At 42.9% G+C, this 25,584-nt stretch overlaps 1 protein-coding gene across 1 annotated transcript in view; it reads right to left on the bottom strand.

Moving 5' to 3' along the window:
* Positions 1-25,584, bottom strand: part of CNTNAP2 (contactin associated protein 2) — a 1,915,008-nt gene that overhangs the window by 219,218 nt on the left and 1,670,206 nt on the right. The window contains exon 16 of the mRNA XM_080666270.1: positions 3,952-4,122. Coding sequence (XP_080522396.1) covers positions 3,952-4,122 — 171 coding nt within the window. The remainder of the gene's footprint in view (positions 1-3,951; positions 4,123-25,584) is intronic.

Raw genomic sequence — 25,584 nt, 5'->3', positions numbered from 1 at the left:
ACATTTAAAATTGCTATTCTGGTTTTAAAAATTTTTCTTGAAGAGGTAATTTTTTTCTTATGTATTATAATGACCAAGTCAGAATCATTCTTTAGATTCCCAAATCTTTAATATAAATTGAACTCATAGTTAGACTTGCAAAGTAGTAGAAACATTACAATAAGTAAAATTTCTATTATGGAGGTGCTAAGTAGAAAGTTGGACAGTTGATGAGAAAAAAATCTATATTGATAATTTAAGTTGGATTGGATAAGTGAGAGGAAAAATGTAGGTGCTAACACCTGATTTGTATTAATAGAAACTCAGTATATATAAAAAAGATAAAACATCCTAATATCCCAAAGGCACAACAGGCCAGTGGAGGGGAATTAGGCATTCCTCATGCCTACATACGTGAAGCTCTTTTAATATAAAAAGCTGTCCTAATTCTGAAATAATGTAAGATAAATTGCCTCTAGTTTGTTTCTTCTGATTCATCAGTTTCTATATATTGCAGAATGTTTTCTTCTCTTTCTCAAGCATGTGTATTACAGAAGGCTGCATCTTGGAAAATGAAAGTTGTTCCTTAATACCCTTCTTCAGATTAGCAGGATATTAGACTTCTGCCTCCACATTTTTTTTTTTTTTTTGGGAGATATGCCTGCTAAATGCAAATGTTTTCTCTGAGTCATCCTGATATTGGGAAAAGCTCAAACTTGGTCAATGTGGATGCTTATGCTAACGCATTACAACATTTCTGGATGCTTTTCCTCAATATCTGCTAGTCAGTGAACATCCCCTTCAAAAATTTTTGCTGTGTCCTTTAAAGTCTCTTAAATTATTGAACAAAAATGAAAACGCCACAGTTGCTATCATCAAACACGTTGGAACACTTCCTTCCTCTGATTATAGGCTACCTAACAGTTGGCATTGCAACCCCTTTCCCCAGGGGCTGTCTGTACCTGGGGCTAGGTGGGCAGTGGACATCCTCTTCACCTGTTAGCTCTTATTCTATTCTACAGCACCAGGGCCCCATTCAGCAATGTGCCTTCCTGTGACACACCCTCTCCCCATTCTTTTGCTATCATACTGTGACCCTGAGGACTGTAACACTTGGCTCACAGACTACCTGACCACTCTGACACTTGCCATTGGCACTAGGGGCCTCAACAGTGATGCGGGTGACCAGGCAACCAGCTCCTTGATGTTCTTAATAGCCTTTTCAAACAACCGAAGTCCCACTTGCATGGCCAAATGATGCTTCCTCAATCCTCTTATCACCCAAACTGCTTTCCTGGGAAATCCTGACTTGCCCAAGCATGTCCTTTCCTTCCACCTTTCACTCTATTCTTTGTCATCATTTTGATCACCAGCCCCACAATTGTGGTGATCTTCTGCAGCTAGATCTTCCATGGTCCTCCATTTAGACTAGCACCCTATTCATTCACTTCCTTCACTCAATAAATGCCGACTCAGCAGCTGCCATGTGTCATGTGCTATTCTGCCCTAGAGATACAATGGTACACACTCTTCCATATCCCTCACTGTATCGGTGTGTGATGTAGTCACACCTCCCTGATATGTCTGGCAGTTAGAAAACTCTCAATAGAAGTTACGTATCCATACTGCTACTAATGTGACTATCACCGTTACTAGGTGAGGGTATTGGGTGATCTTGTCTTCATCTTAGAAATTCCAGAATCCACCCCATTGCCCCTGACACAGTAGGCGCTCAGGAAGTGATGGCCTGATGATAGAAACATGGTCGTGATTATTGTCTTGGTCAGAAAAGGGATCTAGAGAAGTCTATAGAGCTCTCCTGAAACATTACTGGGGGCAAAAATGACAAAACTGAAGCTGTCCTAATTCCACACATCATGAGAAGTCAGGGTTCTTTGGAAAAGACAAGAATACTTGGAAAAAGAGAAGGCAGCAGGGGAAGAGGAAGACAAAATATGAGATGGACTGACTGTACAAAATAAGCCATAGGTTGAGTCTGCAGGAGCTGAGCAGGGCTGTTGAGGACTGGACACTATGGGTAACATAGTGTCATCTATTCATGGGGTCACCAGGAGTCAGAGGTGACTCAATGGCCCATAACATGTACAAGCAGAAGTACTGCTCTTTCTATACCTGGTTTACCTTCTTTCCAACCCAGACAAAGGTTTACAAAACATGGGGATATAAAGCAAGGACAGGTGAATTCAAGTAATTCTGTAGAAAAGTATAAAATTACTCAAATATAGAATTGTCAATTTTCTTTTTTGCCATGAGATAATTCTGAAATGCAATCCAACTAACGTGCAAGTCAGAAAATAGTTTGACTCAATTACTTTTAACTTTGGAAAGTAAAACTCCCTTTTAAGTAATTACAATGCATAACTTATGAAAAGAGAGGATTCCTATTTATTTATTTATTTATTTATTAATTCTGGGGCTAGAATATCCTTTGTCTCTTTTTCAGTCAGATCTGGCTCAGATTAGATCTACAACGAGCATCCCTGGAAAAATGATGAATTACAACTACTTCACTGAAATAAATACTTAATGAACATCTATATCCTATCATCATAACAACCCCTAGAAATTACCATTTTATAGATTAGAAAATTGGGATTCAAAGAGATGAAGCAATTTACCCAAAAATTGGGATTCATTCTGTGAATGCTAACTCCAAAGTCTGCACAATTCCTGCTACACCCATCCACCATTTCATACAAAGGATCCCATAGGATCTTAGCAGAAAGACGTTTTTTTCAGATTCCTTCTTTTAAGGACCAGAATGCATAATGAAAACTACGAAATGAGAAAAATATTGCATCATATATTTCTAGGACAAGGGTTTGAGATCATTGGACTAAAAGGAAGGAGACTTTCTGATGTGGGGAGTGGGCAACAAGATTTTGTGGAGAGATCCCGATGGACTAGTTTCCCCTTCTGATTGCATCCGTTGTCTTGCTGGTTCTGTATTTTTCTAATCAGCCAGCAGATTCACCAAATTTAAAAGTCTGTGGACTGTAAATTCCTAAAGCTGTACTGCTGCCCCAATGAGGGAAGGGCCCTGGTATGACGAGGATGGCACTTCTCAGATGCAGAGAACCCCTGCCTCCCAGAAGGCATCCCCAGTGTGACCTTGTGAGGGTCTTTGGGAGCCAAGGCAAGCTGAGCTGAGCTAGGCAGCATCAGCCCCTGCCCTGATTCTGTTAGTTTCTGTTTCCTCAGCTAAATAAATTCTGAACTGAACCCTTTAGAGGGTGTGTAGGTGTGGGGTCTCTTCTGGAAAGCTGCAGGTGTAAAGTTTCATCACATTACTCAGTATGACTATCCACGCTGCTTCACGAACTCAGACAGACGTTAAGTTTTATTATTCCTAATGCCTTTGTGTTTCTCCCCACTCTCTCATGCCTTATTCCTGGTCTCTTTACACAATTCTCTATCTACTCTTCACCCTGTCTCCTTGGACAATAAACACAAAAAGAAAATTTAAATATCCATTGTTCTCCAATTTTGTCAGAGCAATTCATCTTCTCCTCCCTTCCTCCCTCCCTCCCTCCCTCCCCCCCTCCCTTCCTCCCTCCCCCTCCCTTCCTCCCTCCCCCCTCCCTTCCTCCCTCCCCCCTCCCTTCCTCCCTCCCTCCTTTCTGCCTCCTTTCCCCCCCCCCCCTCCATTTCTCCCTGCCTTCTCATTCTTTATAATTTTAATCTAAATACCCACTCTTCTTCCATATTGTTAGGGCAATTTATTTTCTCTTCCTTCTTTGAAGACCTTTGCTTGGGAATCTCTGTACGGGCCTGTGTCCTGTGAGCAATCCCAGGACAAGGACCTAGATCCTTCCTTACTTTGTGTATTTACCCTTTAGCACTGTTCCTGGGGCAAAGAAGCCCTTGATGTTTGACTCCAATGACATTTGCAGTCAGGGCCAGAGCCAGCATAGAATGAGTGACAAGAGTAGATAAAGATCTTATACTCACATTTCAGCTCGAGTTTGATGAAATCCGTGTTCCCCAGATTTTCCAGAAATACTCCCTGTGGGATTAATGTTTTGAAGTAGAAAGAAATGTCAGCACTGGTTTCCCCCTGGAAAGTCGAGAAGTGCAGATAGGATGACGGGTTTGGGAAAGAGGCAGCATTCCAATAATCCCCTGTGGGAAGAAAAGAGAAACACATGGGCCATTGACACCTTGATCTTTCCTTGAGTTTTAATAAATTTCCATGGGCAATCATCCTGTTTCCTCCCATGCTGTGGAACAACAAGCCCCACAGCATACCTCTGGCTTTCCAAAAGTTATCTGTGTGTATGTATATACAATATTTTATTAAAGATTGAGAGTGGCCCTGTAGGGACTGTGGGGAGCAGATCCAATAGAAGTGAAATTGGGAGACACTCCTGGGGACAGTGTGTGTGGTGGTGGGGCAGTGTGGAGCTCGTGCATGTGTGCTGGCCCCTTTGGTTGGTGCAGGAAGCACCTGGGCTGAGCTTAGTGGGAGAGAACGGGAGCAAGGTCTTTGGTGTTCTTCCCTTGCTCATCATCCACCTTTGTGTGGAATAACCAGTCAGGAGCCACTCAGAAATGGAGTATAGGAGGATTACAACTGGGGGAGTACCTCTTACTCCCTGGGGACTACAGGTGACACTCTTACCTGTAGGGGTTGGGGAGTGTTGAGCTAAGCCCACCAATGGACTCTTAATGAGCCTCTGCCCTTCAGCTCATGGAGAAGACATGACTGTCTTATTGCCTTGTAGTAGCCAGTGTCCCCATGAGAAAAGTAGCTCACAGGACAAAATAAAAATACCACACTGGATGAGTCACATTTCATTAGAACAGATGAACCGAGAATTGAATATGAGACCAACAGCTCACTCTCAACTTCATCACCAGGGCAGAGATTCCCTTTGAATACATACAATTCTGAGTACATTTACTATCACAGTTAAAGTCTAAAGTACATGAGCGTGCTTTAAAACAGGTACTAAAGCCTTTAACTTTAATGCTAAACATATGTTACAGTCACCAGATTAGGCCAAGATGGAGTCACTCATGCTAAGCCCCATGTCAGCAAACCAAAGCTAACTAAGTTTCTATGCTCAGCTCTCCCAGAAAAGGAAGACCTAGGTCAGTCAATTAGCACTTGCTCAGCACAAGTTATCTGTCCCATCCCAAGTCTTCCCTTTGGTCCATATAAGGGAAGTAATCCTGCTCTAACCAATCAGAAGATACCCAGTATAACTTTTTTGTTTCTGCTTACTGGGGCTATAAAAATCTCTGCCTTGTAAGCTCCTCAGAGCTCATTTCTATCTGCTAGAATGGATGCTGCCCAACCCATGAATTGCTGAATTAAATGCCTACTAGATCAGCAAATTGTCTGGGGAAAATTTTCTTTTAATACCTAAAATGTATGTTGTTTTTTTTTCAAAACTGAATTTTGCCATATCTTTCCTTCCAAGAATACAATGAATTAACTGAATTTAGTCTATTGGTTTTTATATACTACTAGAGGTCTGGTGCATGAAAACTCATGTGGGGGTCCCTCAGCCCAGCCTGCCCCCTCTCACAGTCTGGGAGCCCTCAGGGGCAGGAAGCGACCCGGAAATCAGGGGAAGGCGATGCCCCCATCACACCTCTGCTTCTGCCACTGCCAGCAGTGCAAGCCTCAGCCGGCCCTGGTTACCTGAGCCTCAGGCGGCCCTGGGAGGCTGGGCAGCCACCATCTGAGGCTTGCCTGCACCTCGGGCCGGCCCTCGGTGGCTGGGGGGCTGAGGAGACTGGGGGACTCTGGAGGCAAGCACACGGAGTGGCCGGACCCACCTGGGGGCAGGCCCAGTCATGCCATGCACCTGCCACCCTGGCGGGGCTGAGGGGACTGGGTGCCGCCATCTTGTGGCTATGGTAGCCACCATCTTTGAGGGTGTGTCAGTCAATTAGCATATCCCCTCCTTATTGGCTGTGGGCGCCGCCATCTTTGTGAGGGTGTGATGGTCAATTAGCATATTCCCTCTTTATTAGATAGGATACTAGAGGCCCAGTGCACGGGATTTTTGAACTGGTGGGGGGGCGTGGCCTGTAGGATCGGCCTGCTGTGGGAGTGCCGCTCATCCCGGTCAGCCGAGTGGCGCTCCTGCATTGAGTGTCTGCCCCCTTGTGGTCAATGTGCGTCATAGCGACTGGTCAACCGGTTGTTCTGGTCGTCCTGCCATTCCGTCACTGGGCTTTTATTATATAGGATTTTTCCTTTCTTTTATGCAAATTATGCACAGATGCAATATTCAGTTCAACTACTATTCTTAAATAAAATTAACTTGGTGTTGGTAATGTTATGCTTAAGCTGTAATTTTAAATTAAATATAGAATATTGTTAACTTATGCGATATTAAAATAACCTCTTATTTAATTAATGCTATTTGTTGTTGTTCTTAGAGACATGTAGAATATAGTGACACCTAGATGAATGAATGGTAATATATTATCAGTAAGTCAGTGTGAACTATGTTTACAAATGTCTGCAGTAAGGTAAAACCAGGGGTGGTGGTAGAGTCTATTGTTTAAAGTGTTGCCAAAGTCTTCATGAAGGTTTAAGCTATATATTTTTAAACATAGCAATATCATAGCTTTCAGTGTGAGAACAATAGACTAATTTCTCTTGAGGAGAAGAATATTACTTGACATTGGTCAGTCTAATACCTGAGAAGAAAGAATCTTAATTTAACAATTTAAGTTGCTATCCTCTGGGATCTGAGTCCTCTTTCTGGCTTGAGATCTGGCTTAATATCTGGTTAGAGGAGTTCAGGCTCACCTTGACCAGCTGGCTGAAAATGAAGATTTCTTGAAATAAAACCTAAATCAACCTAGCAGTTGCAATCCAATCATCAGTCAGAGTTCTAGGAGGGAATGAAGCCACATGCCCGAGGCCAGTAGGATTCAGCTCATCTAATTGGGGCAGAACCTTTAACAACCTTAGGAGCCTCGGAGAATGTGCCCCTAGACATACTTCAGCCTGAAGCAGGGCGATTCTGTCTCTTTAGGCAGTATCCCAAGGGCATGAATGTAATCAACATTTTTCAAGCTGCAATCCAATCTAGTGCATTCTATTTATTTTATTATTGACATTATTACAGATGTCCCCCATTTCCACTCCTTTGCTCCCTTCCACCCAGACTCCTGCCCTCCCCTCCTGCTGATCTTCACCACATTGTTGTCTGTGTCCATGGGCTATGCTTTTCACTTCTTTCATCACATCTGCCCCAGCTACCTCCCTCTGACATCTGTCAGTCTGTTCCATGTTCATGCCTCTCGTTCTATTTTGTTGATCAGTTCATTTTGTTCATTAGAATCATTCTTATTTTCTGAGGTGGTGATGTGTTAACATGAGGGTAACTGTCTAAAGCGATTCTAGAAAAAGGAAAGCGGGAAGTCAAACACATCAGAGGTCCAGCGCTGGCTATTCAGACAGAAATATCCCCAGAAAGGAGGACAGTTATTCTAGTTTGGCGAGATATCCTTACAGATGCTGATCCCATTTGTTTGAACTGTGTGCTCACTAAGCAATTTTGAGCCAATTTGGTCTCTTGAATGGACCTATTGGCAGGGAAAATACAACTTGTACAAATGGTGGTTCCCAGTTGTCCTTCTGGAAATGTCTGGATTATCCTATAGTATCATTGGAGCTGTCCCCGTGGGCTGCCCCAGATCTCTGGACAAATTTACTCAGTCCAGATTCTTGCCCAGCGATGGTGAGGACTCTATGCTGACTGGTCATGTCAGGGTTGAGGTATTTACCAGGAGGTGATTAGGGAGAAACTTTAATTACACTTACTTTAAATCCTCATTCCTTAAAATATCTATATTGGTTATACATTATAATATATACAACATATGATTACAGTAGTACATGAATAGAATTTATTCTATTCATGCTTATGGGAATGTGGTCTTAAAGGTTTTAATGAGCAGGGTACATACCCTGATGAATTTCTGTAAGGCCTGTACTGATGGGTCTGGGGCCAGTCTCTGGGATTCTGGGTTGTGATAAGATAACATGCATGCCTTTGCTGGTGCTCCTTATACTTCACGATGCTGGGAGTTCATAGCATTGTTATTAGTTGTTTATAATGCTTCCAGTAGACTGCAAGCTCCTTGAAATCTGGGAGCAAACCATTTCTTCTTCTTAACCTTTGGCCCCAGAACAAAGTAAGTACTCAATAAATAATTACTAAATCAGTGGGTAAGTGAATAGCTCCATCTCTTGATTATATTCAATTCCAGTCCACAGGAAAACTCCTCATGGGACAACATCTACTTTATAGTAACTTGAGTATTGAAGGTTCTAAATAAATAGAAATCAAAGCTAATGTTGCTTTAGCACCCACTGGTCACTGGATATGGCTTCCACTAGCACACCAGCATTTTCTGACCCATGACTTAATTTCTATGGATCCCTATAGAGCTCATTGAACAATGCCATGCATTTGCAAGACTGATGGCCTCATAACCTTAAGGTTATTACAACAGGTGAAATTCATACCTATAATCAAGGTCAGTGCTGTGGGAGGTAAAGTGACATTGGATGAGAATGCCAAATGGGAAATAAAACAAGGACTCATGCCGAAGCAGGAAGCAGGGATGCCCAGTGTGGACAGGCAGAAGGGGGCAAGGGTGGACATTTATAGGGAAAGGTGAAGCAGAGCTGAAATACATATCTGAGCCTGGAGGGACTAGTCAATACTAACAATGATGAGGCAGGTGGAAGAGGTCAGGAGCCCAGCCGAGGGTGGGACAACAGTTATCAGAGGCTGGGCGAAATGGCTGGGGGGAGGTTGATGGCTCTATAAGCTTGAACATGACTGGGGCATGTGAAAACATTTTAAATATATTCCGGGCTCCTCTCCTGTGGGGAGAGGAACCAGGTGGTACCTCCAGCTGGTGCAGGAGAACAGGGCTGGGGTAGCCAATCAGACACGGCTGACACATCACTCAGACTTCAGTGAACCATCCGCAGAAAACGCAGCATCACCTCTTCATCCAAACCCTTCAATAGCCATTTTCTTTGATCTCACCCATAATTATTTGGTATGGGATTCTGACTTCAAAATTTCTAAGGATATTTTCTGATGAGCAGCAATTCACTGTAAGCCTAATTTTAATTTCTAACAAAGCATTGGACATACATAGTTTTCAAAGTCAAGTGGTGCTAGAAGGGATAGAGTAAAACGCAGTTCCTGCTTCACCTCTCCCCATCCCAAACCCAATTAGTGAAAACTCCTGCACCTTTAACTTTTTAAAGTATATCTCTGTATGCCTAAAATATACCTGTGTAGATATTTATAAATTTATGCATCTTAGATAGTCTCTATTGGTGTTCCTGAATGCAAGATGAGGACTGAGCATTTTTACAAGCCAACCTCCCTGCTCCCTCTCTCCGTATTCTCCCCAAACGGCCAAATGACAGCTTTTTGGTTGTATTGAAATTCAATATATTCTAATTCTTGAATCTCCTGGAGTTCTGCAGTGTGTTTCTCAGCTGCCTGTCAACAGCCTGCACTTGCTGATTTTCTTGTAAGTTCACAAGGAGCAACAGAACACAAGGAGCGCTGAGGTCCCCTCTGAGGTGGTCATGTTGGCAAGGGCGGGGACCATGAGGATGTGCTGGTGGGAAGGTGGGAGAGATGACAGCAGGTGAACTTATGGGGCTGCTCTGGCCTGTCACTTGGTGCAGATGCTGTGTAGTGGCCCACATGTAGGTTCCTGAGTCAGACCATCTGGCTTCATCATCCCTAACCCCTGGGCAACTTTGGCCAGATATCTTGATCTTCCTGAATTGCAATTTCCTCCCTTGTACAATGGAATAACAATGGAAACTCTCATAGGGTGTTGAGAATCACAGGAGATGATAAAAAAAAAAAAACACTTAGCAGAGTGCTGACACAAAATAAATGTCCAACACATGTTATTCATCACCACTAAACTGATGGCTACAGTATCATGTACAGTCACTACCTAAGGGCTTGGTCAAGGTGGGGAGAATGGGAATTGGGGTTCCTTTCCTTAACTAGGCAAATAGCATCAACAAACCCTGGCTCCTCCTCAGCCCACTTTATCTCAGCGGGCCAATTCTCTAAGGGGAAGCAGAAAGCTGGACTGAGCTCTCCTTATAGTTCTCACTTCTCCAGCTGTCGGCTCATCTCAGACCCATATCTACCTCTGCCCTTCTGTCCTGTTCTTTTCTTTTCTCACTCCTCTGCTCCCGCTCCCTGCCTTTCAGAACTGTGTGCTATCTCTTCATCTCCTTATTGACCTAGAGAAAACTCCATTTAGGACACACAAATGGGAATATCCTTGAAACCCGCAATGTACTATATGGTTTTGTAGAGTATCCATTAAATAAAAATATGATGAGAGAAAGAGTGAATGAGCAACTAAGGAAGTAGAGTGACCCAAACACTATCAATAATTGTGTCTGAACAAAGGTAGACCAGAGTGCTGAAGGGCAGAGAGGAGTGTTTAGGTCTCACCTTGGTGTCAGGCCTCTGCTGTCTTTCCTTCCCCCTCAGAGGGGAGATAGGTAATTAGGAAAGTTGAAGAGGCAGTGGCTGGACCAGTTGGCATTTGGCTGAGTGGAGGAGATGGTCTGTGGGCTCTGCCTGCTGTGGTTTACTGAGGTGTGTGGCTGCAGGTGCTGTCTGGATGCCAGGAGGCTTGTCCATCCTCTCAGATTCAGAAATTTCCTGGAGCCACTGCATTAAGAAGCTTACAAGGTTCCAACTTTAAGTGGCAAGCACTCTGCATTGTAAAAAAAAATTACTAGGAGACGAGTTACTCCAAAAACTTTCAGTGACGGCAGCTTAGAAATTTGAGTGTTCTTTGGGTTGTGCATGGAGTCTTGTTTTTTACTATGGCTGGGTGCAATTTACAACAATAAACTAGACATCTTTTTTTGCATGCACATTTAAGTCTATTTTCAGAGGTGTCCTTACAGGGAGAAAAAAGTTACTCCCTTAATTAAACCAACTTGTACTTTCAGGAAAGGTAAAAGTTGCTTTGTTCAGCTCTCAGCCTCATTTTATAGGGCAAATTAAAGTCAAAATGAAGGGGTGCATGTTAAAATGCAGCTCCATTGGCAGTTTCACCCTCTTCAGAAAGCCTTTTCCATTGCTACAGCCAAAGAGGGGCTGCTATAGACTTGTGGGAGGAGTCAACGATATAACTGGGCAAGAATGGCGATAGAGTCCCAAGGAGAAAAAGAACACGATGGTGAAATCCTAAAGGTCACGATGCTCAGGACACTTCTTGCAGAGCTGTGGGCTGCTTAATTGCCAGACCATGGGGAATGCAATAAAATGGCTTGTTTCTAATTAGTCATGAAAACTCCTATGTCATATCTGCCAAAGGTGCATTTAAACGTAGGGGTACTTAAGAGATAATTCTATTTCATTTTGAATGCTTGAAACAGTTATGTGTACTGGGATGCTTGGAGGTGTGGAGACAGGTCTAAGTTTTCTTGTAAAGCTCTTCAGGGTCCCCACAATCGATTCCAACATTTCCTCAAACTTTCCTCATTTGGGGCTATTAATTATGCCTATTTTATACTAGTCATCCGAAGTGTATTGGGGTTCAAAGTGAAAAGTTAATAACCAAAAGTAGTGAAATGAATAACTAGGTGTAGAATGGGAACATGTTGGCTTCTTGTTCTTGACTCAAATTTCTGTCGTGGGTCAATCCGAAAGGTTTCCATGTGACTGATTCCAAAGAATAAGGGAATAGCAAGCCGAACCTTTCACACCTTGGTGAATAAAGGGCTGGGGGGAGATCTGCCTGATTTAGAAAAACTAAAACTTTTCTGCATCGGGAGGTTGCAGGACAAATTTATCATATCTACTATCCTAATATGTAAAAAGCTAGGGGCCATCATGACTGAAACAACCAGACAGACGACCGAACAGCAGGCTGCATGGGGCGACCAGGCCGGCAGGGGGGTTAGTGAGGGATGGCCAAACAACTGAACAGCAGGCTGCGTGGGGTGACCAGGCTGGCGGGGGCGGGGGGCAGTTGGGGGCGACCAGGCTGGCAGGGGGGGGGGGCAGTAAGGGGCGACCAGACCAGCAGGGGGAGCAGTTAGGGGTGATCAGGCTGGCAGGCAGAGGTGGTTAGGGGTGATCAGGCTGGCACAGGGAGTAGTTAGGGGCGATCAGGCAGGCAGGCTGGTGAGCAGTTAGGAGTCAGCAGTTCTGGATTGTGAGAGGGATGTCCCAGATTAGAAAGGGTGCAGGCTGGGCTGAGGGGACCCCCTTCCTGTGCACGAATTTTGTGCACCGGGCCGCTAGTAATTATTATATGCAAGTTGAAATAAAAATATTTAATAAGTAGTGTAGTACACAGAAGTCACCATGGGAGGGTGACTCTGGGGATTGTCCAGCGTTTAAAAGCTTGTGTGTTGGTCCAGGGATATATCTGCTTTTCTTAATTTTCCTGGGCCATTTCACCCACATTCATGGTTTTAACTACTAGTCACAGGTCAATAATTCCAAATTTATGCATACAGTTAGATCTCTACTATGACTTTAAGATTAGGATATGCATTTCTTACTGGACAGCTTACCCTTGTCCTACAAGTACCTTCCTTAAACACTGACTGAAAGTGAACACTTTTTTCTCCACATTAACTATACCTGCAATATACTCTACATCAGGGCTGTTCCCACTTTGCCACTCAAGCCAGAAACATGAGAGTCATTCCTGGGCATCCAACCCAGCTCCAAGGCCTGATAACCATCCTCTGACACATTCTGCCCTACATCCCTCCTCTTCATTCCTCCTGCTGCTGGACTCAGGCCACCCTCTCCCACCTGGATGCACATGAACTCCAGTATTGTTTATCATAAATCCAGCCTTTAAAAAGCCAATGGAGAAATCTCTTTAAAATGCACAACTGGCTATTTCACTCCCATGAGTGAAACCCCTGATGGTTCTAAAAGCCCCCAGAACACACTGTGAGCCCTCTGTATAACCACGGTCCTAGCCTGTACTCGTGGTGCTCAAGGATAGCTCTAGGGTGGCCAGCCCCAAGCATATCACTCTGTCTTTACTGTGTTTCCCGTTGGTATCTACTTCCTCATATCATTTTCCCTCCACATCTTCGTAATTCAGGTCTAATACCATTAGGTTCCCCTTTTACTGTCTGCCCTGTTGTCATGAAGAATGGTCACAGCAGAAGTGGAACTGACTGTGATACATCTGGCCACACTCGGCCACTGTGTAGCAGAGGGGTGCTGTAATGTGAGATGGCCCTTAGGCCCTCACATATTGATAGTCTACAAAGTCCCAGAGCCCACCTCCACAGAAAAACAGATTTTATGTCAAATCCATTAGGTAAGTACAATGTGGAAAAAGCCTCCCATTTTGGCAGAAGGGTGGACGGGAAAATTGCAAACTGTTCTACACAGTGGAATAACGGATTGATATGATCCGTACAATTATGTTACATGAACCAAAGTTTCCTTTTTTGTGCTCTTTTCATTATAGGAAGTAAAAAGATTCCTGCATCCTAGTCATAGATACTGTCATTTTCCTACTGAAAACTACCAAGGTCCTCATGTCTCCAGGGGTGAGATCAGTAAAGCATCATGCAAAGAGAAGATGAGCAAGTGGATGTCGGATTTTAAAACCTGCTTCTTTATTTGTAAATTGGAAACATAGTTCCTTTGTCCACAGGGTGGTTGCGAGAATGTAAAGAAGAATTATGAAATATGAAAGAGCCGTGAAAAGGCAAACCATTTTCTCTATGTCTGTATTTATGAATAATAATAGAAAATAACAGACTTTGTGTATAGGGGTGAGATGGTTGCTCTGACTTATACAGAACATGTTGGAGTTTCCTAACGGCTCATAAATCCTCGAAAAGGGGACAGTTGGGAGAAGGCCTGACATCACATTCCATTCAGCGGCTAAGTGAACATAATTTCTAATATAAAAATAGCAAATCCATGCCTAAACAAATGTTCAGATTTTAAAGATGAAAAGAGGCCACGATCCTATGTTCCAGTTGCAGTTCTTTGCTGGTACACAGACCCTGAGTCTGGCTGTGGTCACCCTGGGATAAGGATCATGAAATGGAATTCCAGTCAATCACAGGGGACACCCATGGGTCTGAGGTTATGTAAGACTAGCAGGGGTTTTCTAACTTTGTGTTACATAATGAAAACAAATGGTGAGGTGGGTGCAGTGGCATCCGATAGGTTGAACTGGAGCAATTTTGATTTTCAAGAAATCTGGGAGTTTGTATAAAGGCAGGATAGACTGTGTGAGGGTGACGAGTGGCTGAAATGCCTCAAGAGTGAGTAGTGTTTTCACAGAAAGACACTGCTGAGTGTGTGGGGATCCAGAGGGCACACACGAACCGAACAGCTCTCCAGGTGTGCCGGGGCCACAGCATAAAGGATTTTCACTGAATGAAGAGCCTGCTGCAACCCCACATAGTGGACCTCCCTCCACATTTATTGATCAGAACGTAGCACAAAGGAACATGCCCGGATAATGAAATACTGATTAATGCTACCTGATGGTTGCACTTACATTTTCCCACAACAAGATTTCAAGTTGTGAACTGGAGGCTGTGGTGTTTCAGCCTTGCTTTTGTGGTTACGGGGAGCCATGGGAAAACGGCCTGTCCAGAGCTGAGCTGCTTGGGAATCTCAATATGCTAAGGAATGAATTTAGATTATAATAATAAGTGCACGTTAACGTTTTAACTGCCATGGCGGGGTGCTGCTAGTCATGCTAATTTGAACCTGAGGAGATGGTGGCAAAGTCTGGGTTTTGGAAGCAATTACTCCATTAGTCTGGTAGCCTCCAGAGTACAGCAGCTCTGAAACATGGCACCATCTGACCTTTCCTTGGTCCAGGGCTCGGGAGAAAAAAACGGGCTTTCCAATCCAGATCTGAATGGATGCTGATGGAACCAATCTCACAGTTCACCTCTGCAAAGCTTATGGGAAGTTTGTGGGATTTATTGTTTCAAGAACTGAAGGACATTTACCTACCGATGCAGGGGAATAAATTTCAAGTACATTTAGTATTGGAGAATAGCCGCTTTAGTGCCGATTTCAATCCACTTGGTTTTCTCCTTAATCTTCCATCCTCCACCTCGATTGGAACACCACACACACACACACACACACACACACACACACACACACACACACACACCTTTTTAGTTTGAGGCTTGAGTGGTTTGTAAAACTTTAAAGAGTTTTTAATACCAAAAGTATGGAAGCAACCACAATTAGAAATCTAGTGTGGGATATTCAGAAAAATAAAATACAATGTGGCATAAGCAGTGAAATAGACCTAGGCAAATTCTCAACTGTATATTGTAAGGGGCAAGCAATTTTCAGAATAAAATATATACTGTAGCTCCATTTTGTTAAAAGGTATATGCACCCTGATACATATACAGGCAGTCCTCAGGTTACGTTGGACTTGATGTACGTCGTTTTGTGGTTACGTTGCCATCTCCCATCTGTATATATATAAAGAGGTAATATGCTAATTAGTCCCAACGGTGTCCCAGTCATGCCCGATAAACAGACTGCATGTGCACAGGAGCTGGTGGGCAGGGACAGGGGCGGAGACTTCCGCCCCAAGGGGAGGCGCACGCAGGCCTGCCCAGTGCTAATATCACACTGCCTCAGAGGTGGAGGCTGCTCCCAACAGAGCCACACACAGGCAGGAGCTGACGGTTGGGGACATGAACAGGGGCCCTGGCTGAGCCGTAACAGCATGGCTTGAGCAGGTCCGGAGCAGACACAGACAGGGGGGCCTGCCCGAGCTGCCGCGGTGCAGCTTGAGCAGGCCTGGAGCGGACACAGACATTTTTTTGTGGTGAAGGAACTGGAATCCGTATTCATGAAAACACCTTGGTGGCTGCGGCAAAAACACCTTGGTGGCTGCGGCGGCCGGCAGTGGCAGCAGCAGCAGGGTTATGGGGGTGGTGCCTTCCCCTGATCAGCCTGGTCGCCTCCCGTGGAGGGAGGCCAGACTGTGGATAGGCCTGCTCCCCAGGGGGAGCGGGCCTGAGCTGTCAGTAGGACATCCCCTGAGGGCTCCCAGACTGTGAGAGGGGGCAGGCTGGGCTGAGGGGATGCCCCCCCCCCCCAAGTGCATGAATTTTGTGCACCGGGCCCCTAGTTTATTTATATATATAAAAAAAGTTCTGTCATTTCGATGTATGTACATATGTGCTTTATGTTTTTTATTATTTATTTACCACAAGTAAAGGTCAGGAATTGTTATATTTTAATTTTTTTTACTGTTTCACTTCATTACTGCTGTGTATGTGCTCCATGTGAGTGACATAGGTGCTTATGTAGGTGGGTTCTGACTTACGGCGAAAATCACATTAAGTCGTGCCATAGGAACGGATCTCCGATGTAACTCGAGGACCTACTGTATGTGCATATATACACACACATATATATAATACACACATACACACGTGTGTGTTTGTGAAAGAGTACAGAAAGAGAAAGGAGAGAGTAAGGAGAAGCAGAGACGAGAGTCTTAGATGCCTGGAAGGAATGAGTCCTCGGGAAGATGAGGAGGTGTGCACGTTAGTGGGACCAGGACAGACGTCTGGGCATAAAGTGGAGTGAAGATGATTTAAAAGTGCTCTGTGCCTGAACTTACATGACCTTTACAAGTCATGTAAGATACAAGTAAAGGTTAGATTTTCCCCCCATTATTTTGGTTATTGGACTATGTTTTTTTAAAAGAATGCTTGTGTCAGCACTATGTAGATGAATTAGAGGAAGCCTCAGCTTTTGCTTTTGGACTCTAAGCCTCTGGGCCTCACCCTTAACCTACACAGTAGCTGCAGTAGGAAGAAGGGACATTGCTCCTCATGCTGAGAAAGAATAAGGCTCCTGAGACTGTACCATTCCCATGTACAGCTTCGATGCCACAGAGACATTTCTGAACTATAAACTACCAATGCCTAACTAACTCACTAAACTATGCTGCTGTAAAGCTTTCTTCTTACAATGAATTCTCCTGGTCATAAGCAAACTTTTCTTCATAAATACTTATTTCATTAAGATTCTGGACTTCATAAAGTTATTAGTACGTATTAATAATTAACTTCATAGGTTTATTAATAGCTATTCATAGCAGCTAAAATCTATCAAACTATGTTCCAAGTAATGTTTAATATAGGCATGATCTCAATTATTGAACCTTCACAACATCATTTGAAGTACTAGTATTACTTCCCTTTTTCATATGAGGAAACCGAGGCACAGAAAGTTTAATGTGAGTTTCATTTTAAACCAAGGTCTCATAGCTTCAATACAAATGCTCTTTCCATAAAAAATGCTGCCATTTAAAAAATAAATCATTTCCTTTCTACTCCCCCACAGCCCTCACCTCTTCTTGTAAATAAGACCCTCCGAAAATTCCTAAGAGATTTTATGCTGGTCTTTCCTGACCTCTCAAAGGAGTCTGAAGATGCTATTGTAGGCCTGTCCTCAGATTTCAGCTGAAGGAGACTAAGGGGAGATTCTCCTGTATTGCTCAGGTACCTGGGGTAGGTTGGGGAGGGGAAGATGACCACATTTAGCTTCCTGCCTCTACTGAGAACCTACTCTATATCATGCCCAGCCCCAGACTTCACGGGAGAGCTAGCACCTCAGAATTTTGTCTCTGCTTCTGATATCACCCTGGTCCACTCGCTCCCTTGCTCATTAGGCTCCAGCCACACCAGCCCTCTTTCAAAATGCCAAGCTTGTTTCAATCTTAGGACCTGTTTCTTCTTCCTAAAATGCGTTCCAAATATCTCTGCTGGATTGACTTCTTCTCATCTTTCAGAAGCCAGTCACTCTTCAGATCCAATGCCATTTTATCAAAGAAATGGGAAATCCATCCTGAAGTCACCCTCGCCATTCCCTGTGGATTTCATTTTTTTATATTCATATTTCACTACCTGAAATACCCATTTAGATGTCAGGTTTACTTATTTGCTTACTGTCCTTCTTGGTCTGAGATATAAGGTCCATGCACGAGCTTGCTTTGCCAGTTTTGCCCTCTTCTGTGTTTCTAATGCTTAGACCTTACTTAACACATAGTAGGTGCTCAAGAAATGAATAAATGAGACGTATCACCTTAGGTCTATGCATTTGGGAGCTGTGGGTCATGTAGTCTAACAGCCAAGGAAGGTTTCCAAAACTCAATCTCTATATGGGGCTGGAATTGTTAGTTGAGTAAATGGAATCTTGTTATTATATCAGGGAAGGGATGAGCTCAGTAATAATATTGAAGCTACTCAGATTAGCCTAAATATAATCTCATATGACAAAATACTAAAAATATTAATTCTTTATTCCAAAGTCTATGATATGCCTTGTCAAAGTATTTGTGATTTTTTTTTTCTCAAATGACATGGAGCTGAGTTAAACTACACATTTTCTGGTTCCATGTGACCTGTGGAGATAAGATCGGTAGCACTGAGGTGGAAAACTCATGTGGAAGAGGCCAATTGTTCTAAAATCGGCTTGGATGGTGCAGCTTCCTAACGTCTTATACTCACAAAGTAGTTTGAAAATGTGCAATGCTGACTGAACCAGTTTTCCCACATGAATTGAAGTTTGTGCTGTAATACTTCACAATGGCGTTTATCATGCTTAACAACCCTGTACCCATTTCCTGGAGTGTGGATCTGGCTGGAAGAAGGCATTCTCCCTCTCAGATATCTCCAAGTAGCTCTAGATTAAGCGCAGGTTGAGCGCTGGGCCTGCTTCACCCAATAATTCTGCCTAAGCTCCAAGTCTCTCCTCTTTTCTCAGCCTGGCTGATGATTTTTGTAGGCTTATCAGGAATATTAGGATCTTGCTCTTTTACTTTTTGGGTAAGGTGTGTGTTCCAGTGCTTCCTGAGGATAAATCTTTTGATGTTGTGCTTGCCTTCACCGCACAGGCTTTTGCAGAAATGGGAAGAACTGCCCACTGAGAGACTTTAGGAATGCAAGAAGGTAATCTTGGTGCCCTTCTGTTGCTTGTAACCCTGATCTCCAGTTGGGTCTCTCGTGTCACCTTTACCAATCCTGCTGGCAGATATTAATCAACGGAACCTCCATAATGTGGTGGCTGATAACAGCTTAATGATTATTCACCTGTGGTTTTTTATTATTTTAACTAGAGGCCCAGTGCGCCAAATCATGTAGCCCTGCTCACCCGTGTGCACCTCACCACGCCCGCCTTACCACGCCAGCCTTGCTGTGCCAGCCTCGCTGTGCCCACCCATCTGCCACCCCACCCGCCCGCCGGCCGCCAGCCTTGCTGCGATCAAAGCCTGTGGGCCGTGGGGGAGGGACCAAGAGGTGCTCCATGCACTTCATGGTGACCGGTCATTTGGTCGTTATGGCACTGGCTTTTTATAATATAGATAAGGGACTCCTGCAGATTGAAATGCCTTTAAGATCCAAACTAATTCATCTCTAATGGTCTGATTTCAAGTATCAGCACAGGGGGGAGATAAATATATCCATAATCATGGTCTATATTTATACTTATAATGATTATCTAGTTGTTGCCTTTTAGCCAGGATCTATGTTTCACTGGCAGCACACAGAAAAATGTTCAGCTTCAAAATCATGATGAATGAATGAGGAGACAATATTAGAATAACACCACGGAACATAAACTATTATAATTTTCTCCACTAATGAGAACCAAGTAGTGATTTCTAAAGTTTACACGTGAAAATGAATTTGATACTTTAAGAAGGAAAAAAGGGTTCATTTTTATACTTAAGAAAAATACCGTATATGTTGAAATGTGCTTAATGAAAATACATAACAGTGTGAATGCAACATACCACACTTCATGAAAAAGGTTAAACTACTTCATGACTTTTCCTCTTAAAACTAAATTTGAAAATATCTTTCTTTGAAGAAAATCCATAGGAACATTTCCTCTCTATTTCACATGCTTAAGAAACTAGAGAGCATTCCAGTGTATATTAATCAGAAAATGCAGAGCAAGAAGGGAGTACATTTTCACACAGATAATTTGGGAGATGAGAGACCAGACCTGATTAGTTTCCACAATTCTATAAGGATTACTTTCCATGAGTGAAACACATTATTCCCTTCAGATTATTTTCCCCAGGTTGTGCTCTTTTTGCATGCTTCAACTTGGTATTCAATTCTTTATAATCATCAGCTCACAAACTTCATTGGGCACTAAAGTAATCTTGTAGGGCTTGCTAAACATGCAGCTTTCTGAGCCATATTCCTGACCGTTTGGAATCACTCAGTCCTGGGCTCAGGAACCTGCCCTTTTAATGAGAACCTCAGCACCTCCTGGAAATGACAGAAGTTTTGCAAACATGGTTTTGGAGTCTGTGTGATGCTCCAATCACTTATTAGAAGCCTGGTTAATTTTGAGCTTTGTGAAGGGTGAACATGACATTCATTCATGTTATTGGTGCAGCCAGATCAGAGGCTTCACACTGAGACACAAGGACATTGTCACAGTATTATGCTAAGCGAAATAAGCCAGTCAGAAAAAGACAAGTATCACATGAGCTCATTCATATGTGGAATCTAATGAACAAAATAAACTGATGAGCAAAATAGAACCAGAGACACAGAAGCATGGAACAGACTGTTGACTCTCAGAGGGAAGGCATAGGTGGGAGGGTGGTTCAAAAGAGATCAACCTAAGAACTGGTTTGTATGCATATATGCATTACCCATGGGCACAGACAATAGGGTGGCGAAGGCCTGGGGTGGGGATAGGGGTGGGATAGAAGGGGTCAAAGTGGGGAAAAGGGACACATGTAATCCTTTCAACAATAAAGATTAAAAAAAGAAATCGTGCCTGGCTCCTGATTTAGGTTTTAGTGAGCAGGATAAGTTGGAAGGCACCCAGACACAGAGAGCAGGTCCATCAGCATAGGTGAGAACTTTTCTTCCTTCTCTACAGACGGCTGCACGGTGACAGCTGAATTTGGCTTCTCTATGGGTCTCTGGGGGAAAACAGGCCTTTGGGTTCAGTCCATGATCCAGCAGGGAGGATGGTCAGAGACTTGGTCTGCAGCCTTTATTCTTGGTTTCTATGCTGGTTACTCAGCTCTCGAGACATTATTCTCTCTGGTTCTTTTCCTTTCACTTTACCATTGGTCCATTCATTGGCTCCACTGCCTCTGAACATTTCATAATATTTATGTTTTCCAGGGCTCCCCTCCTGTTCTTCTCTCTTCATACTGTCTCTCTGTGTGACCTCCACCATCCTCCCATCGGTAACCACCATCCATGTCTCCAGCACAGACCTCCAACCAGAGATCTAGAGCTAAGTGCCAGAACTCCAGGAGGACAAGTGTGTCTTTTCAGATCTCCTGCCAGAAGCTGGAAAGAGCAAGTATAAAACCAAAGCCATTGCCTTACCCTGAGGTTGGCTCCTCTTATGATCGTCATCTTAAAAATATCACTGTTCAGGAAGGAACCCAATGGTAGGAAGCTCTAGGCTCTACTCTGAGCCACAACTTCTCTGCCCATGGACAACCAGATGCCACATTCTGCCAACTTCACCTCCAAAGTGTCTCTCAAGTTGTCTCCTCTTCTTTTTGCCATTGCTCTTGTCTCTCCGGCTTAAATACTCCTATCTCTGGTGTCACCCTCCACTGAGCCAACAGGAGCTTTCTGAACACAGACTTAATTCGCAACACATGTTACAAATCTTGGTGGCAGATTCAACCCCCTCCAACTGCAATGACATTGTACTTTTGTGTTCCTTCTTTTCTTCTTAGTCATAATTAACAAAAATGCTATTATTTATAGAGATAATGATGATAAAATACAATAGCTGATACTTGTAGACAGTTTACTGGTACTATGTGTCATTCAATGTGCTAGGTACTTAATATGCATTATTCCACTTGAATTTCATAAAAACCCTAAAAAGTAGGTGCTGCTGGTATTCCCCTTTGCAGACAGAGCAGTTGAACTTAGATTAAGTTGTTCAAGTTCACATGAGTAGTAAGAGGGGCTGCAGGGCAGCTCTGTCTGAATCCAAAGCCTGCACCCCTAATCACTTCCCTCTGCCTATTTTTATCAAGTTTCAATAATCCTATGGAGAGTATTCCTCCCACAAGCATTTAAAATCACTTTAGACACTCCCATGGGTGTAGTCATGGGTTTGAACGGATCCACCTAAGTCCTACCCAGGTAGGTCATGGTGAGTTTCTCATTATGTTGCTTATAAAATAAACATATGTCGAAGAGGACAAAACCTACAGCTCCAGCTTTCTAGAGTCACGATTTACTTTCTATGCTAACAGTCTTTCAAATGTATTACCTGTTAATGACTGAGGAACTCTGAAACTTTTCACAGTGTTAACAGATTCGTTAATTATTTCCCAAGTACATTCACCAGAAAACTAGTTCCAGAATTTTGGAATGTCAATGAAAGCCTGGATAAAAAAATGTTAAACAGGTTCTTTACTGCAGGATGTCTCACAGTGTACTAGGTATTGTGATTCTCAGAGGGGAGTATACAGTACGTGCTTTTGAATACATTTGACCACAATGCTAATTTTTAATTAAAAAACAACAACATAGCTCTGAAATATACCTAAATGGGAAATGCTGACGAGCCACCTGTTAATACAGAGTCAATCTTTGCATTTGAAACATATGGACCATGCTATTTATTTTTACTTAAACCCCATATATGTATTGAAGAGCATCACCATGTTTTTATTCTATTTAGAAATTATGGTAACTGGAGCAATCGCTGTATTTGAGAAGATGTGGAGGATGATAAATTAAAGTGTTGACCTGTGTCTTCAGGAGGCAGATTCATGAAACAAAGCTTGATTTTTTAAAAAAGGAGACTGTGGGTCCTTTCTTCTTTGCAACTCTCTTTGTACATCTAATACATCATTCATGTACTCTCTTTATTTTTTCTTTTATTCACAGCCTCTTAAGATAAGCAGGGAGAGGCTCTGCTTTCTGTAACTCCTTTTCCCTAACATGAATCAAGGCATTTGTGGAAGCAGTCACCCACCATTACCAGGTTCCACAATGCATATGATCTGCAGTCCCATGGGGGCGTGCCTGCCCCTGCTCCATCACCCAGGCAAGCCAAGAGTAAAACACAACATGCATCTCCATTCTTTGCAGGGATGCTTGAAAGCTCTCCTGGCTTTCTGCCCTTTTGGAATGGGGACATTTGTTCAGATGGAAGCATGGGATGACTATTTCTGCGTGGGTCAACAGAACTAAACAGAAAACGAGGACTTTTCCCTGCCACACACAACATCTGCTTTTGTTGGTCAACATTCAAACAAACGGCTGTAAGAGTTAGGAACCTGTTCCCCCAAGGAAGCGAGACAGGTGACCCAGATCAGAAACTTGTCTGAGCTTACTCTTTTTTCCTTATGTGAATGCATATTACTTTCAGGTAAATCATTGGCAAAAAGAAGGCCATCTCTAGGCCACTTTGGCATTATTAACACATGCCTGCATCCTTCCTCTTTTTAGTTACATGGTGGAAATTTCATCAAATTCCCTCCTTCCTGAGGACCATCAGTTCTTTACTTTATGTCTCTTAAACCTGAGGGAGGTGGTCTGATCTGGACCCGGTGGCTCTAGGCCTCTTTTAACTTCCCCATGTCCACACGTGCATCAACACCCAACCAGTTTAAATGGATTTTCCTTCCTCTCTCACTATAATGCTGGGGGTTATCTTTGGCTTGTGGTGTCTTTAAGGTTACAAACTGACCTATGGATATAGTTCAATATCAGATGTAGCAGATATATCAATAATTGGGATGTATTAAATTCATTCAAGATAAAGACTATATATGGAATAAAGAATGAAGAAGTAACTCTTTCCAATCTTGGGTTTTCTCTATTTTTCCTTGTATCATAAATAACTATTTCTTAGAATAACCAATATTTCTATTTGATGATTTTTTGAAATCTATAGAATATTGCCTTTTTCATCCTCATTTTGTCTCATAGGCATTGGCTTCTCTCAACCCTACATAACTGAAATTAGGTAACTTCATCCTTTAGTTCATTACTTGTCAATTTTGAGAACTGGTATAAGTATATTATTCCAAAAGGTAGGTGTAAATTGTTATGTGAGAATATGAATAGCAGATTCAGACAAGTATAAAAACAAAGGAAATTTAAATGAAGGTCATAGTTTATATTTACTCATTGGGGTTGGGGGAAGGGGTGTTGTTTGTAAGCCACTCAGTCTATGGCATTCAGTTATAGCAGCCTGAGCAGATTGAGACAGAAAGGACCAAACTAAAACCCCTTTGACATTAAAGTATGAGTTACCATGAAGACATAATTTCAAATTCTCCTCAACAAACCAAATAATTGTAAATTTCTGCTTGGTCAAGTTAATCCCGAGACTCTTTTCTTCTCAACATTGCACCTGAACATCATTTAAGAACTAAATGAGACAACATTTAATGATTTAATAGGAGCAGACCCAGGCTTAGAGAAACACAATAAATGTAGTAGCAGAAATTTAATATGGTAGAATAAACTGATTGAAAAAATGTCTGGCTGGGTCATGCTATTATTGTCTTTGCTAAAAGGGTAATGGGAACACTGGATCTTGGAGGTCTGTGATCTCTGCCAGATGGAGTTAACAGGTCAATGATTTCAAAGGGCCATATTCAATGGATTTAAAAAAATATATTTTTATTGATTTCAGAGATGAAGGGAGAGGGAGAGAGAGATAGAAACACCAATGATGAGAAAGAATCATTGATTGGCTTCCTCCTGCATGCCCCGCACTGGGAATTGAGCCCGCAACCCGGGCATGTGCCCCAGCTGGGAATTGAACCAGGACCTTCAGAAGATAATCTAGTTCATAGGTCCATGCTCAACCACTGAGCCACACCGGCTGGGCTCAATGGATTTTTTAGAGGGGGAGGGGATGGAGTCTGGTGCCTTGAATTGAAGTGGGGATGGCATGACCCTTACAGGATATTAGTGTAGGTAAGCATATCTTGGATAAAGTCAATTGATTATTTTCTCAATTTTGTGTAATAGATTTTCGACTAGATTTAGACTCCAAACTGTTTTTATCCATACAGATTCAGAAGGGTGACCAAATGATAGTCACAAGCAGGCAGTGAGGAGGGCATGGGACCCTTGAATTCTCTTGGATCACATAAGTCTCTTCCCTGCGCCCTTTCTACCTGCAAATGGAACACCCCACAATGACTGCTCTTGGATGTCCTGCCAACCTTAGTGGGTGGGAGTTTAGAAGCAAAAGCCACAACAAAACAAAAACAATAAAAATAAAACCTCATTGTGCAAATATTAAGTGAAAATTTCTGGTAGGATTGTTAAAATTGAAGGTAGGTCACTACTCATGCTTACTTCTCTTCTTCACCACTCCAATGCATCCACACTTGCTACAGCAACCCACAAGTTGCCCTGCTCTCCATGTGGGCTGTGCAGGAAGGTCACCACTCAACACCTGGCCACATCTACAGCACCCCACTGCACACTCACACTCTGCCTTCATCTGCTTTGTCCAGCTCCATGATTGGTCACACTTTGCTTTCATCTTTGCCCTCTCCACCAGT

Source organism: Plecotus auritus (assembly GCF_963455305.1).
Source record: "Plecotus auritus genome assembly, chromosome: 4".
Lineage (NCBI taxonomy): Eukaryota > Metazoa > Chordata > Mammalia > Chiroptera > Vespertilionidae > Plecotus > Plecotus auritus.
Note: the sequence above shows the minus strand (reverse complement) of the source record. Positions and strands in the feature narration are given on the sequence as shown.